This window comes from Centruroides sculpturatus, unplaced genomic scaffold, assembly GCF_000671375.1.
Source record: "Centruroides sculpturatus isolate CEXI.00-Female unplaced genomic scaffold, Cexi_2.0 scaffold658, whole genome shotgun sequence".
Taxonomy (NCBI): domain Eukaryota; kingdom Metazoa; phylum Arthropoda; class Arachnida; order Scorpiones; family Buthidae; genus Centruroides; species Centruroides sculpturatus.
Genome location: NW_019384934.1, coordinates 55213 through 70463, shown reverse-complemented (window position 1 = coordinate 70463; position 15251 = coordinate 55213). Strand labels below are relative to the sequence as shown.

At 33.2% G+C, this 15251-nt stretch overlaps 1 protein-coding gene across 1 annotated transcript in view; it reads left to right on the top strand.

The window, feature by feature from the left end:
• Positions 1–15251, top strand: part of LOC111632041 (C2 domain-containing protein 5-like) — a 142279-nt gene that overhangs the window by 94756 nt on the left and 32272 nt on the right. Inside the window, exons 13-15 of the mRNA XM_023376396.1 lie at positions 7127–7214; positions 12130–12213; positions 12302–12348. Of these exons, the coding sequence (XP_023232164.1) occupies positions 7127–7214; positions 12130–12213; positions 12302–12348 (219 nt within the window). The remainder of the gene's footprint in view (positions 1–7126; positions 7215–12129; positions 12214–12301; positions 12349–15251) is intronic.

Sequence of the window (15251 nt, the reverse complement as noted above, 5' to 3'; positions counted from 1 at the left end):
GTTAATTAATTTTCATTATAGACAGCTTTATAAAAGTATAAAAGCTCTCATAAAGTATTTTTCTGAGGTCTGTCTTGTCAGGTAAATTACTGTACACAGTGTATTCATTAATTTTCATTTTCATGTAGTAAAGGCTCTATGCTTTCATAAAGGACGTACTTTTCCTTTGTTTAAGGTATTTGGGCAGTTTATTCTCTGTTATATTCTCAAGTAAACAATACATACAAGTACAGTACAGTATTTTCTGAGGAAACACTTGTACTTATTTTTTTTAACCCCATTCCCGATAACCCGGCATTTTCACAAACTCGCCACCCTTCGGTCCACATTAGGCCGAGTTTTCGAGGTTCTACTGTAGTAACCAGATCTAAGTATGATACCGGCTCGGACGTCGCCCGGGTTAACAAGGTCCGCGTTCGTGGGTTAGGCAGAGGCTCACGTTCGAAAAATAGGCTCCAGTCTCCCTTGGTTACCAGTGGCGAAAGCAGCACTGCCCCAAGTATGGCTACTGCAATGCCCTCAACAGATGTGAGGAACCAACCTAGCCTTGGTGTTACTGTGGCAATGCATACACAGACCACAAAGACTGGAAAACCACGCCAACGGATGAAATGGACAACAGAAATGAACGAGTTTATCATCCGCACTTACTATGCAATCACAAAACTCGAAACAAACATGACAGCGTACAGACAACAACTACACCATAGATTCACACAACAATATCCTCACTTCACTGTCACAGAACAAAGGGTTGTTGATCAAAAACGAACAGTTATACACAACAACCTTATCCCACAAACAACACTTGAACTTATCAAACAACAGGTTGCTGATCAAATACATCAACAGACAGAAACATTTAACATTAATGAAGATCACATAACCTGTCAGGATAATCCAGCAACAAGCACTGATTACAGCACAGACNCACAAAAGCCTGGGAACATTACAATTGAGTAGAAATACATACATCACACTACAGAAGGCCACTATATTGAATACATGCCATATTGTTAGGAAATTCCTTAATACAGACACTGACACACACATTTAATTTTAGTTTTGTTTTGGTTGCTATGCCTTGACTCTGGTCCGGCATAGTACACAGCCACTGGTGTGTACCGAGTATAACCCACTAAACCCAACACATAATAATAATAAGATATATACACCACTTTACATTGGGATATATGTAACAACAAACAGAACCAACTTACAGTGCATTAAGTACAAGTAAAACGACAAAGCTGTATTTGGGTCAAGACTATGTCTCGGAGACTCACTACTAAGCGGAATCACTTTGACGCTCAAGTGGGTCTCATTCTTATTCTCCAATTTTCTTTGGTATTGCTGCTTTTGAGCACAGTCGTTCAAACTTTGCTGGCCATGACCATGAGGTTGTCCACGATGCATTTGCAGTGAAATTAACTAATCCAGGTATACCCTATTCAATGTCAAAATTTCTTTTTGTTGCATGACGGCCAGGGTTGAATTTTTGTCTATGTGTAATGAAAATTTCCTGTTTTTGAAAAAATAATCATGGCTATTGTATTGTCTGAAATTATTTTTTTATCTTGCAGAAACAATATACAGTTTAACCCGATTATAACATCATTGGATGTAACGACAACCCTAATATAACGTCTTTAGTGGCGTGGCTAAAATCTGTAAGTGGCATGTCCACATTGACCTTGACCATGTGTTTTACTGGTAAAAATTAACTGAGAAATGATCCAGGCAAATAATTTACTTAATTTGGATTGGCTACACGATATTTACAATAGTGTTGAGATATAAATCTAAAATCGGCACGGCTGTTGAATTGAAAGTTAACTAAATGAAGTAAAAAGTTGTCTTTCCTCATTAGAGTTTTGGAGTAAAGTGAGGTCAAAGGGCAAAGGTCATGCAGTGGCATCCTCTGCCCTACAAATCAAATTTTTATCAGTCCCACGATTTTACTATACTAGATAATGTTAAAAAATCCACTTGTAATGACATAAAACCGTTTTAACGTCATATTTGAAGAACTCTCAAATTTACAAAATTAGATTAGAAATTTTATTTAACATAGAAGAAACTACGATAAACTACGTGTTTGGTCCTAATGTCAGAGTTCACTTCTCAGAATGACTGTGGGTGGTACTCTTCCCAACTGACTTTGGTGGGGTGAGGTGGCTGTTTTGCCTGTTTGTAGAAGAGGGTCGCCATTTTAGATTTTATTTTGACTTGGTTTTTGGTCCCCTGACTACCTACAAGTCTGGATTTTTTTATGCATAAATGATTTGGGCACCTAATACTCTGTGCCAAATATCAACTCTTGACATGTACTCCTTCAATACTTCTATGCTGGTAATATAAAACGGCAGTACAATTTTATAAACAAGACATAGCCTTGTCAATTATATATATATACAGGATGGGCCAATGAAAATGAAACGGCAGAGTTTTTGGATAGTTTGATTCGTATTTAAGCAAATTGCTCAGACAGGTTGATTTTATTCTCGAGGGGGACATCCTTTGCAATAAAGTTTTTGCGATTCTAAATAAACAGACAAGGAAAAATTTTAAAAACTCATTTATATTTTATGAACTAAACAAACATTTATTTCAGAAAAAAGTAACACAGACATAAAAAAAAGTTATCTATTCAATAAATGTTCGAAATGAGCACCACTAGCCTCCATACAATAATACAAATTTTGCTCAAAACAGTTTCTTACACTTCAGAAAGTTTCGGGTGTTATTTGAGAACACTCGTCTACAATCCTTTATCGTAATTCTTCAAGAGATCCTGGTTCAGTTGCATAGATCTTACTTTTTAAATGTCCCCAAAGAAAAAAATCAAGATGACTAAGATCTGGGGATCTAGCTGGCCATTCTAAAGAACCTCTACATCCAATCCAATGCCCAGGAAAAGCCATGTTCAAAAACTCTGTAACTGGTCTTGCATAATGTGGGGGGGCTTTATCTTGTGGAAAGTAAGTTAGGTTAGGTAAGGCTGTCTTCTAAGTATCGGTCATCATGTTCGACAATATCAACAAGTAATGAATGTACAACATTTTCAAGTAAATCTAAATAATTTTTTCCATTAGATTACCATCTAGGAAAATGGCACCAAGTAATTGATCTCCAAAGATTTTGGCCCACACATTTAGCTTTTGTGGAGTTTGGCTATTGTGGTGGTACACCAATATATTTTTGTTATATTTTTATATATATGTATATATATGATTTTCTATCTTTCCTTCTTTCTTTGTTCTGTGTTCCTTTGTCTATACTTTCTGGAACTTTCGTCCAGGTGTGGGTGGTCGATGACCTAATTAGGAGACAAAGGATTAGAAATAGCCCAGAGGGCAAGTGAGAGACTAAGTGAGTACTTTTTGGCTTTGGACCTAGAAGAGGGAAGACCGTCAGAGAGAGGTCTCCAGGTCGGTGTTGCTTCGGCTGAAAGAGGCACGAAGAGCACGTAAGGAAGAAGTAGCGTTGATAAGGACATTGGCCAGCCAAAAGATAAAAGACATTTTTTATTTGATTATCGCATGCGATCCGTCCCCAAAAGGAAAATTCCCAAGACGAAGTCATCCAGCAGCCGCCACCCCAATCGCCAACTCGGGTACCCGTTCCATCCTAAAATATTTCCGTTTCTCTCTTCTAATCTAACTTTCTTTTCCTTTTTCCTTTTCTTTTTAGATATAAGTAGGTTTAAGTTAGAAGTTAAGTATCTCTTTGTATCGCGAAAGTCTTGCTCGACTGTGAATCGAAAAAGGTGTTGTTTGTTCTTTTGTTTGAAGTAAGGACTCAGGAGGTCGGAATCAACAAGAACCTTTCCTGTATATGTTCACAGAAAAAAATAAAGCACTTCTTATTGTTTTATATACCCGTCTCTTTGTGAAATCAACCCTCACCACGTGCTTATTACATCACTATGAACTTCATGAAATATGCTTGGGTTATTATCTGACCAATATCAACAATTGTGATGATTAACCATTGAGTTTTAAAAAAATGTGCAGTCGTCAGAAAAACAAATGTTAAAAAGATAATTCACGTCAACTCTTAACCTTTCTGTCATAATTTTGCAAAATTTCTGTCACCGATCAAAATCATCTTCATTTAATTGTTGACTAAATTAATTTTGTACGGATGAAACTTGTGAGCTTTGAGGATCTGGCGAATAGATCTTCTGCTAATGTTAGCCACAGCCTCCAGCTTCCTTGTACTTAAAGTTGTGTCTGCAGCACTTTTCTCCAAAATCCCAATCTCTGTCGCTTCATTTCTTACTGGATGTTTATGTCCGGGGCGCATTTTTTGTTAGCCATAGAACCCGTTAACTGAAACTTTTGAACCAACCTTAGAAGTATTTTGTGTCACAATGTTTGTTTGGATAGCATTGATTAAATAAATTTGCAGTAAGATGAGCATTCTCACCATTTCTGAAATGAAGAGTTACTATTTCCACCCATGGAGCAATTGTATAAACCATAATGATTATGTTGTACAAAATTCACAATAAACAAATAATAATTAGTGTTGCAACAAATAGTATATTCGGCCAGGAGCGTGGCCGAATAGCCGAATATTTGGCCAAACTATTCAGCTCAATTAATGCTCGTACAAAAATTGGTGCACAAACTGCATTATTGCAAGGACCCTTCTCTCTATTGGCCCGCTGTCACTACGTTTCACCAATTGCATTAATTCTTGACAGTTGTAGCAGACAGACAAGAGCGTCATGGCAGTATGTGATAAATGATGATATCAAATGTGGATGATGATAAGCTGTCTCAACTTGTTCGATTATGTTATCAACTGAATTTCATATTTATTTTCACATTTTTACAGTCCTTCACGTGTAAATAACGGAAAAGAACAGAGAAGGACCATGAAAATGTGAAAATAAATATGAAATTCATTTGATAACATAATCAAACAAGTCGAGGCAGCTTATTGGCGTGAAATTCACAGCAGTCAATGCCAAACAATTGTTGTCATAGACTTCGGAAAGCTAAATGCTTGTAATGAAAGTCACTTAGTGTGCATGGACAAAAGCCTGGGGCTGTTCGGGCTACCAAGTTATCTCAAATCTGTGAAATCATAACTGTGACTTAATTTGACGTCCTATCTGTCTCTTTTCTCGTTTATCACCAGGCTATGAGTCACGTAATTCTAAAATGAGAAATCTACGACGGAAAAGTGACAAATCAAAAGTATCATGAGCAATGATGTATGCATAGGCATACGTGGACTAGAGCGATAGAGGAAAGAGAAAGGGAAGAGCAAAAACGAGCAGTTAAAAAGAAGGATAGGCAGTGTCAGACCCTCAGATGTGTGACAATTCTTGAACGAATAGGTGTGTACTGTACGTGTGGTGATCCTTGTAATTATAAATTGTGAATACATGTGACTAATATTATTTTTTTTTTATTTTGTGCATGTTATAAGTCACAAACAAACTAGTAGCCCAGGACGCCCCCTAGTGGGCGTTATTTACAAATTTCCATGAGGCACAGTTCCTTTGACTTTTTTGTTCCTATCAATATGCTGTACAGTTCCATTAAAGTCCCAATGGTAAGATTTACCCTCCGAATGAAGGGGTGGCAACCCTCCAAACTGTAGCTCCCCTGTGCAAACAATAAAGTCAAAGGAACCATACCCCTATTCGTGACCCTTCACGAGATATAAGCTTGTGAAAATTTGCCTACGTCATTTCTGGTCATGTGACATCATGGTCAAAAGGGAGCTTACTGCGCAAAAAAAAGTTAACGCGCACTTGCCCACACCTGGGGGGTCGCCGACCTGCTCATTCACAGGGTAAATTGTGGCAAACAGGCGGTCACATGACTCATAGAATAATTTTCGGAGGGCTATATCTTGGGAAGGGTCGCGCATAGGGGTCTGGTTCATTAGACATTTATTGTTCGCACAAAGGGGGGTCGCCACCCCCTTCATTCGGAGGGTAAATTTTACCGTCTCAATTGCATCATATGGATCTATATTTCTATCTATTAAACATTCTATAAATACTTTAAAATAGTTTAATTTGTTTATTTACCTTTGCTTGTAAACCTTGATTTTAAATGTATCTGCCATTTTTCCAACAAATTTTCCGTGAGTCATTGCGCGACGTTCACTGACTTGTGAGTTACGGGATGTTGTAAACATGCGGCGCAAGGTTAATCAAGGCTTATAATAAGGCAAGGTACATAATAATTATTTATACCATTCAATGGTATAAATAATAAATTCATATCAATAATAAATTCCTATTACAAATGAATATAATTTATTGTTAATTTAAAATCTTTGCTAGGGTGCCTCTAGTGACTGTTTTTGGCATCTGTTATGCGGACAGACAGATACCCGTTGAATTGGTTATATATATAGATATAAACAAACAACACTAACCCGATAACATTAAATCTAAATACCAAAATGATTAATTTACTGTGTTTTTGTTATTTCTTACTCCTGTTTTTAGGTATTCGGTATTCGGCCAAATAGTGATTAAATATTCGGTATTCGGCCGAATACCGAATAGTAACCGAATATTCATTACATCACTAATAATAATCTTAAATTCTGAGTGAATCACTAAGTGTTCAAGCTTAATGTGAACTCTACAAAAAAGAACATCTACAAACAGATAACACATAATCAGCGTTAATTTTATGATTAATTTTTTTTCTTGCATGATTTCTGACGTGTCCCCCTTGAGAATAAAATTGATCTGTCCAAGCAATTATATATTAATAATATGTATATACAGTTGATCCCCATTGCACTGTTGATGATTCTGTTTTATGAGTTCCATGTTGTACGAGTCACTTAGATTTTACAAATACGTGTGTCGGGCTGTGAACGGTTCACGTATTTGTAAAATCTAAGTGACTCGTACAACATGGAATTCATATAAAATGGAATTATCAACAGTGTTATAGGGGGGTCGACTGTATATCATATATATGTAATATATATATATATCATATATAATATATATATATATTTTTTTTTCAAAATATATGCAATATTATTTCTGATTTAAAATGTCTTTATTTTCTACATTTATATTATACAATTTATTACATTATCTTCTTTGTAAAAATGGGTATTTCTTTTAATCAAGGTTGCAGTCTGGGGTGTGGCAATTGGACTGGGTGATCCCAATCTCTTAACAACCATTACATCCAATACTAAGTCTAGATTAAAACAAAGTAAGAATTTTTTGTTTTTATAACATTCAAATTAAACATAAAAATTTAGTAATAAATTAAAAAATATTTGTTAGATTTTTTATTTTAGTACAGTATTATTCAATTAGTGTATGAATGTTTATTTACTTCAATATGTATATATCATATCAAGTTATCAATGCTTACAGTTAATTATTATATAAATGTGTGCATGTAAATACATTCAATACAGTAGAGTCCCATAAACATGATTTAATGTGGACTGAGACAGTGATAAGTTACCAAAAGTGATGAGTTCTACTGACCCCTGTGTTAACAGTAAAATGAGAGAAATGAAACTGTGTTAAAATGTACATCAAATTTGACCATCTGTTCTTTGGTGGTAGCATGTTGCCAACCATTGTGGAATTTTGCTGAATTAAAAAATTTATTTAACATACAGTGGCATAATGATGACACTAGTCTAAATAGAGGAATTTTCATAAAGCTATTACAGTAGAGCATTGATTAGCTGAATACCAGTTAACTAAAACATCAGTTAACCGAAAGCGATCCAGTGGACAAATTCAAATTTCCACTAGTGTTGTGACACTGCAATATTTAGCTATGTCTTGGGCTACTCCAATATTATTGTTGTTGGTGTGCGTGTTTTAGCTGTAGTACGACCATATTATATCATTCAAAATTATTTCTTTATTTTGCACAAACAAAATAAGTATATTGAAAAATATAAAAACAAAAAATTATATTTCAGAAGTTAATCTAGTTTCAAAAACATTCCGATTTAGCACAACACACGTTGAGAGAGTACTTAAGGATGTGCCAGTGTTTGAACAAGGCTTTTTTCACTCCCATCGTGCGTGGTGTATTTTGCTTCAGCTCGTTGGAGAATATAGCCCAAGTGGCTGACATCTCCAAATAAACCCAAGAAAAAGAGTTTTGTTTGCTTTGTGTGGTTTTTCTAAGGACTGTGTTGTCGGGATGTATGTCGTGCTGAATTGAAACGTGTTCAATACTAGATTAACTTCCGAAATATAATTCTTTTGTTTTATATTTTTCAATATATTTATTTTGTTTGTACAAAATAAAGAAATAATTTTTAACGATACAATAGCCACAATTATTATTTTTTAAAAATTTTTGTTAGGCTTAACGTTGACAAAAATTCAACATGAAGCGACACGCAATGGAGAAAAATATCAACGTGGGATAGGTTAATATATTTTTTCATACATGATCAGTTATCCGATCAACCCCAGTCCCGAATTGTTTCGGATAATCGATGTTCTACTGTATACGAGCAAATTTATTTACATATTAACTATGTATCAATTGTGACTACAGTGGGTGATCGGTTAACGAACAGTTCGGTTAATGAACAAATTGGATAATGAACACTTTCGTGAATGATTTTTATGTTCGGACAACGAACACCTCACAGAACAAACACAAGAAGAAGCAACATAAAATAATGAATACTGTGAGATCCGGAATTTTATTAACTAAAATTTTAATTAGTTCACTTGCGTTTATGTAACAAATTGGAAGAAAAAACGATCTTAGCCGGGAATGTGTAAACCTTCCTGTCATAACTATCAACGTTCTATTGTTCTCGCATAACTTGCAGCTCAACTTGCACAAAAGTTTATGGTTAGCATCCAGATTTTGTCACTTGTTTTAGGTCCCTGGAACACCTATAACCTTTAATTTGTAGAACATCCGTGATGGAATTTCCCTGCAAAAATCTATCAAAGACATTTCTTACCCCCTCTCGGGGGAATCTTTTAATGAAAGCCGGACCGATGACATCGAGTCGAATCTCTGAACCCGCCAAAATTCCGATCCTCCAACATTGATATCTGTTTGTCGCCAGAGTCACAAACTTTTATATTTGTGCTCATTTTCAAAGACACCTTTTATTGGACATATAAATGTCCAATAAAAGGTGCCTACATGGATTAAATCATCAAGGAAACTTACAAAGAGGTATGAAAAAGCATGTAAACTCTCTCTTGAGCTGTTAAGCGATTTAGTGTCGAGATTTGTGTTGTAGTTTTGTCAATTTTATTCATTTTAATAAATTCTTGTTTTATTTGTTAAAATGGTAGACTTCTTGAATGAAATTGTAGTTCACTTCACGTCACATTTATAAATTAAAAATTTGACACTTCCGTGTTGACAGCGATTTGTTAAATTTCAGACGTGCTCGCTAGTACTTTCAACAGTTTACAACCGTCGTCTTCAGGCGAAATCGAATACCTTAATTTTCGAATTGATAGCTTTTAACGGACTTTCCAAATTATGTAATGTGCGTGGTTGGAATATAGAATAAATTAAATCAAATGCTGGCTTCAATATATCCTTCTATAAATTTCACAGTATACTTATATAACAAACGAACTGGATAAATATACTAATAATAAAACACACCTTTAATAATCCAGCTAATAAAATTAATAATATAATAACGTTTTCGACCGTTTCTTAACGATCTTCTTCAGTTACCATAACATAGAATAAAATCGAACACAAAAAGAACGTAAATATGAAATTAAAATATAAATAACAGAAAAGTAGATAAAATAAATGAAAAATAAAAATTAATTCGAAAAAATGCCCCTTAATAAATAAAAATAAATAAAGACATTAATTCTTGTAAAAAGATCGCCAAGCGGTAGGTAAAGAGTCCGCATCTCTATGGTTGATGCATCCCGTTTTCTTGTGTGCTTTAAAGATCTCTAATTTCTCCAGATATTTCATTGTATGTAAATTTGTCGTTGGTTTAATAATTTCCGCCCGATCCCAATGGACTTGGATGTCGTGTTGCGTTGCGTAAGACGATAGCACGGTGTTATCAATTTTCTTATTAATCGTATATTTATGTTCCTTGATACGTTGTTGTAATTTGCGCATTGTTGCGCCTACATAGACAAGATCCGAATTAAAACGCTGATCGTGTNGTACTATTTTTATAACCCCTCAACCGTCACTACGAAGAACATTGTGCAACGATAGAGACATTCTCACGTTGAATGAAAAATCGGGGGTTTACAAAATTCTATTAAAACATACAATATCAGGGGAGGAAATTATCTATATTGGAGCTACCACCAGAATGTTACGGTCCCGCATCCTCGAACATCAAGAAGACATTAGAAATAATAGGCCAGCCACAGAATTAGCGAAAAAGGTGCTAGAACAAGATTATCTTCCACTTCCACTTTGGAACCATGTTAAATTACTTAAGCATTGTAATGATCGTAGGCAAATATTCATATGGGAAAACCTTTATATATCCGCTACTTTGCCATGTAATGCACCGACATTGGAAATACCACAGCTATGGATAACTTTATTTAAACAATCCAAGTTATAATTTTATGTTCTGATTTTATTCCATTACTATGCACGGCACCATCAATCAATATTTATATGTTTTGGGGAGTTTAAGTTATTACAGCAGGTTTCTTTAAAGAACATTTATTTATTCAATTTTATTAATTTGTTCTTTATTCCAACCACGTGCATTATGTAATTTGGAAAGTCCGTTAAAAGCTGTCAATTCGAAAACAGAGGTATTCGATTTCGCCTGAAGACGACGGTTGTAAACTGTTGAAAGTACTAGCGAGCATGTCTGAAATTTAACAAATTGCTGTCAATAATGCCGCAACACGGAAGTGTCACATTTTTAATTTCTAAACGCTGGCGTGAAGTGAACTACAATTTCATTAATATATTATTTTTACTGCCATAATAACTAAATTTTTTCTGTACCCCTAAACAACCTATTGCGTACCCCTAGGGGTACACGATAGGTTGTTTAGGGGTACAAATATCCTCTATAGCAGCAATTCCCAATCTGTGGTACGCGTACTCCTAGGGGTATGCGTACCACAGGTTGGGAATCGCTGCTATAGAGGATATTTGTATTACAATAAATATCTGAAAAACAATTGTCATCCTCTAGTTTTTGTGTTTCTTCCCCTTGATGTAACAAGTCCTTGAATGAAGTAAGATTGATCATTGAGAATTGGGACCTATTATTTGGAAAAGCAGCTGTTTGTGTTTAGGGCTACTTGCTAACTAAGTTTTGTTCAAATCAGAGAGCCGAATGTCTGGCTGTCTCTTGTAAGTGAAACATAGATGAATTCATTAACATGGTCAATAGAAATCAATATGGTTTGAAGATTACCATATACCAATTACCCATTACCAATGTAAATATTGTTTTTGTAAAAATTGACCATCTAATTTGTATTGTGAGGTAAACTGCATCAGTTGACCCAAATAATGGTATATTAGTGATGATTAATGTTATTGAATAATCAAGTTGTAATACAATATTTTTCAGTACCAAAATCAGAAGAATGAATACTGGCTAATATCATTATTAACATTCAACATCACTGATATTGGTAATTAATATCAAATTTATAAATTTAATTAATGTAACTCAAGTACATCATTCAAATTATTTTTATTTTTATCAATTACTGTATATAGTGGCACAATATTCCAATTTAACTAGTTGTTGAATTAGTGTTATATCTATTTTGTATTATTTTTTTTCTCTTCTTACACCATAAGTATTAAGACGGCCTTCACTGCGGAATAGCTTTAACGATTTTTCGACATAAGTATTTTTTAATTTAATAATTACACTCCAAAAATGAATAATTTGGACCTGATTAGTAACATTAGAGCACACTTCAACCTGGTTTATTTCTATTAGAAAAGTTTTACTTCTTAAAATGTGGTTGTAATTTGCAAAACAAAAATACACACAAGAAATTACAGTACATTGACTATAGTTGTTGATTCATCCTCATATTTAAAATATTGATGCTTCAATGATATTAATAATTTTAGTGTTTGAGAACTTTCCACATTTTATGTTTATAATGAAATATTAATAAGTATAGGTATGATTCAACAGGTTCTTCTCTTCAAAATGAAATTGAAAATGATTTGATTTTTGTCATGGATGAAGAAAAACATGAACAGACACCTTCTTTAACAAGTAATTCAATTACATATATTTTGTTAAAACAATTATTATTTAAAAGAAAGCATTTTAATGATTGTTTTTATTTTCATTTTAATTACAGATACTAAATATTCTTCAAAATACTCTTGTGAGAACTTTGATTATCATGTAAGTTCAATTTTTCAATTTCAAAATTCAATTTTTTTGAAAGATTATTTGGTGTTTAACAATTTAGAACTATTTTTGAATTCATAAAAAATTATTATAATCAATTCATCTTACTGATTAAAAATTTTGATATATCATTATAATATAATTTTATATTGTATTAAATACTTTGTGTCTTGATTGTTTGGTTGATTCAAAATATATAATGAATATAGTTTATATTACATTTATTAGATAAATTATTGTTTAAAATAAAACAAGTCACCAGGGAATTTGGTAACTTCTGTGGACTTAGAGTTTGAGAATGAAATAGAATAAAGAGTTGTTTAGAAGAAAACAAAGGATCAGATACATGTCATCAAAACATATAACAGAGACTTTCTTTTACCATTTATATGTTGCCTGGAAAAATAAGCTGGTAAGAGTTCTTGTTGGACTTTGCTGGCACTGAAACATGAGGCTAAGAGACTAGAAGGAAATCAAATGCTTTTCAATTATATTTAGTGGAACCTCACTTAATGAGTACCTTGCATACTGAGTAATTTGCGTAACAAGTGACGAAAAGAGGGGAAGTCCCGGATTGTGCATGTTCCATCAGTCTGTGTTTAGCACTTGTTCTGCTAGCATCTTAGTTTCACTTCTGATCACACATTTTTCCAAACTTGTGTTCACACATATTATGTATAAACATCAAGAACCATAGCCCGTTATATAATAAACATGCCAAATGATATGCGAAATTCTTGGGCTATGTAAAAGCTATAATTAAATATTAGAAATTAATTAATTTGACTAGAGGGAGGCAATTATGCTGTCATTTCATATTAAATTTTACCCCTTAATGACCACCTGTCATTAATTATGATGTAATTAAGCATAAAAAATACATTAAAAATACTTAAAACTGAAAAGAAACGAAAGAAATGCGTTTATTTTGAAGAAAAAGCTTCAAAGTTTAAGTTCCTTTGTCTTGCCTTTCTGCGAAATTTAACACCGATGAGTCATTGTTTACACAACTGGATGACCTTGAGAACAGCTGGAGTCCAATTTCCCGGGGCATTCTCAGACGTCTCGGGAGGACAAGGGTTTAAAGTAGGGTGAATATGAGCGACGCCTATATTTTTAAATATTTTTAAAAAATTAAGATATTAATTGCGATTTCCGACCCCCCCTAATTAATTAAATTTATATATAATAAAATCGATTAATTAAAAAAATTAAAAAACTATCGGATGATCAATTCCAAATTAAATTTTAGAAATGTCTAAACTAAAAATTAATTATTTATAATTATTAAATTTAATACAAAATGGCAGCATAACTGTTTACCTCTAGTCAAATTAATTTTTAATATTTAATTATAGCCTTTACATAGCCTAAGAATTTGGCATATTGTTTGGCTGTTTATCGGATATATTATCTATGATTTTCTTTTTCTGCAAATCAAATTCGCATTCCAGGTTGGTTTATTCTGTGCTAGAAAATGCACGCTCCTTAACAATGTATATTGTATAATTTTGTTAGAGTAAATGTTATATATAAAATATTTGAGTATTTTTTTTTTAGGCATGGAACACAATCGTATTTTACATTCATTAATTCATATGGGAAAATTGTTTTGCTTAATTTAATTAATGATTGTTTCACATTATGAGTGAGATTCTGGAACAAATTATGCTTGTTATGCAAGGTTCTGCAGTACTTGGATATAAAATTTAAGTAATTACAAAAACTTAAAAGGAGTAATTTTGTTGAATTATGATAAAAATCTTCATTTAAAAAATATATTCATTTAAAAAATCCTATGACACTAGCTCAAAGTTAAAAAAAATTGTGAATGTGCCATCAGTTATGAGATGTTATTAAAAAAGTAACTTTTATATTATAAATTATTATAAAAACGAAAAAAGATTTAATATTGTGGGTAGAGATGAATTTTTAAAAATATTATAAATGTCAATAAAGAGTAAAATTTTTATTAAGTCTGATTATTCTCAAGATACCACTATCAGGTGTAATTGTTAATAATGTGGAATTTGTTCGATAGCTGGCATTACAGATACGTTGATATATATCCAATTTGATATGTATGCCATTGTTTTGAATTGACTACAAGCTTTAAAACTTTATATGACAAATTTCTTGATTGTGTTAGCATCATAGATATTTTTTTGTCTTTTGAACACCATACAGAGTAAACACATGAATACTTGGCAATCTTCACCTTAAGTTTATCCAGTAAAAACAAGTTAAAAAACAGAAACGACAACAGTCATCGAAGGAAGATGCATATGACCAAAAATGAAGACAGCAGATATGTAGACAAAGTACAAGGTGAGATCAATTCAACTAAAAACTGAATAAACTTAAGGTGAAGATTGCCAAGTGTTCATGTGTTTACACTGTATAGTGTTCAAAGGACAAATAATCACCGACACAGTTTCAAGAGTGTAAAATCATAGATATTTTTACACTTAAATATGTCAAATTTTGTCCCCAAAAAAAAAGCATTTGTGGGAAGTTTTAATTCATTATTTTGAAGAAAAGTGCTGCTGTGAAGAAATCATTGTGGTTATCATATACTTCGGGATGCTTATGGTAAACATGCCCATCTCAAGATACTGCAAGGACAAATTGCTTTGGAAAGAGACAATGATTTGCATTTGGTGGGATCAGGAAGGTGTGATGTATTATGAGCTTCTAAAACCAGGTGAAACCATTAATACTGATTGTTACTGACAACAAATAAACAATTTGAACCATGCTTTGATTGTAAAATGACCAGAATGGGCCAGAAGACACAATAAAGTAATTTTGCTTCATGATAATGTACCATCACACACTTTGGAACCAGTTAAAGACACATTGAAAGATCTTGCCTGGGAAGTATTAACCCATTTGCC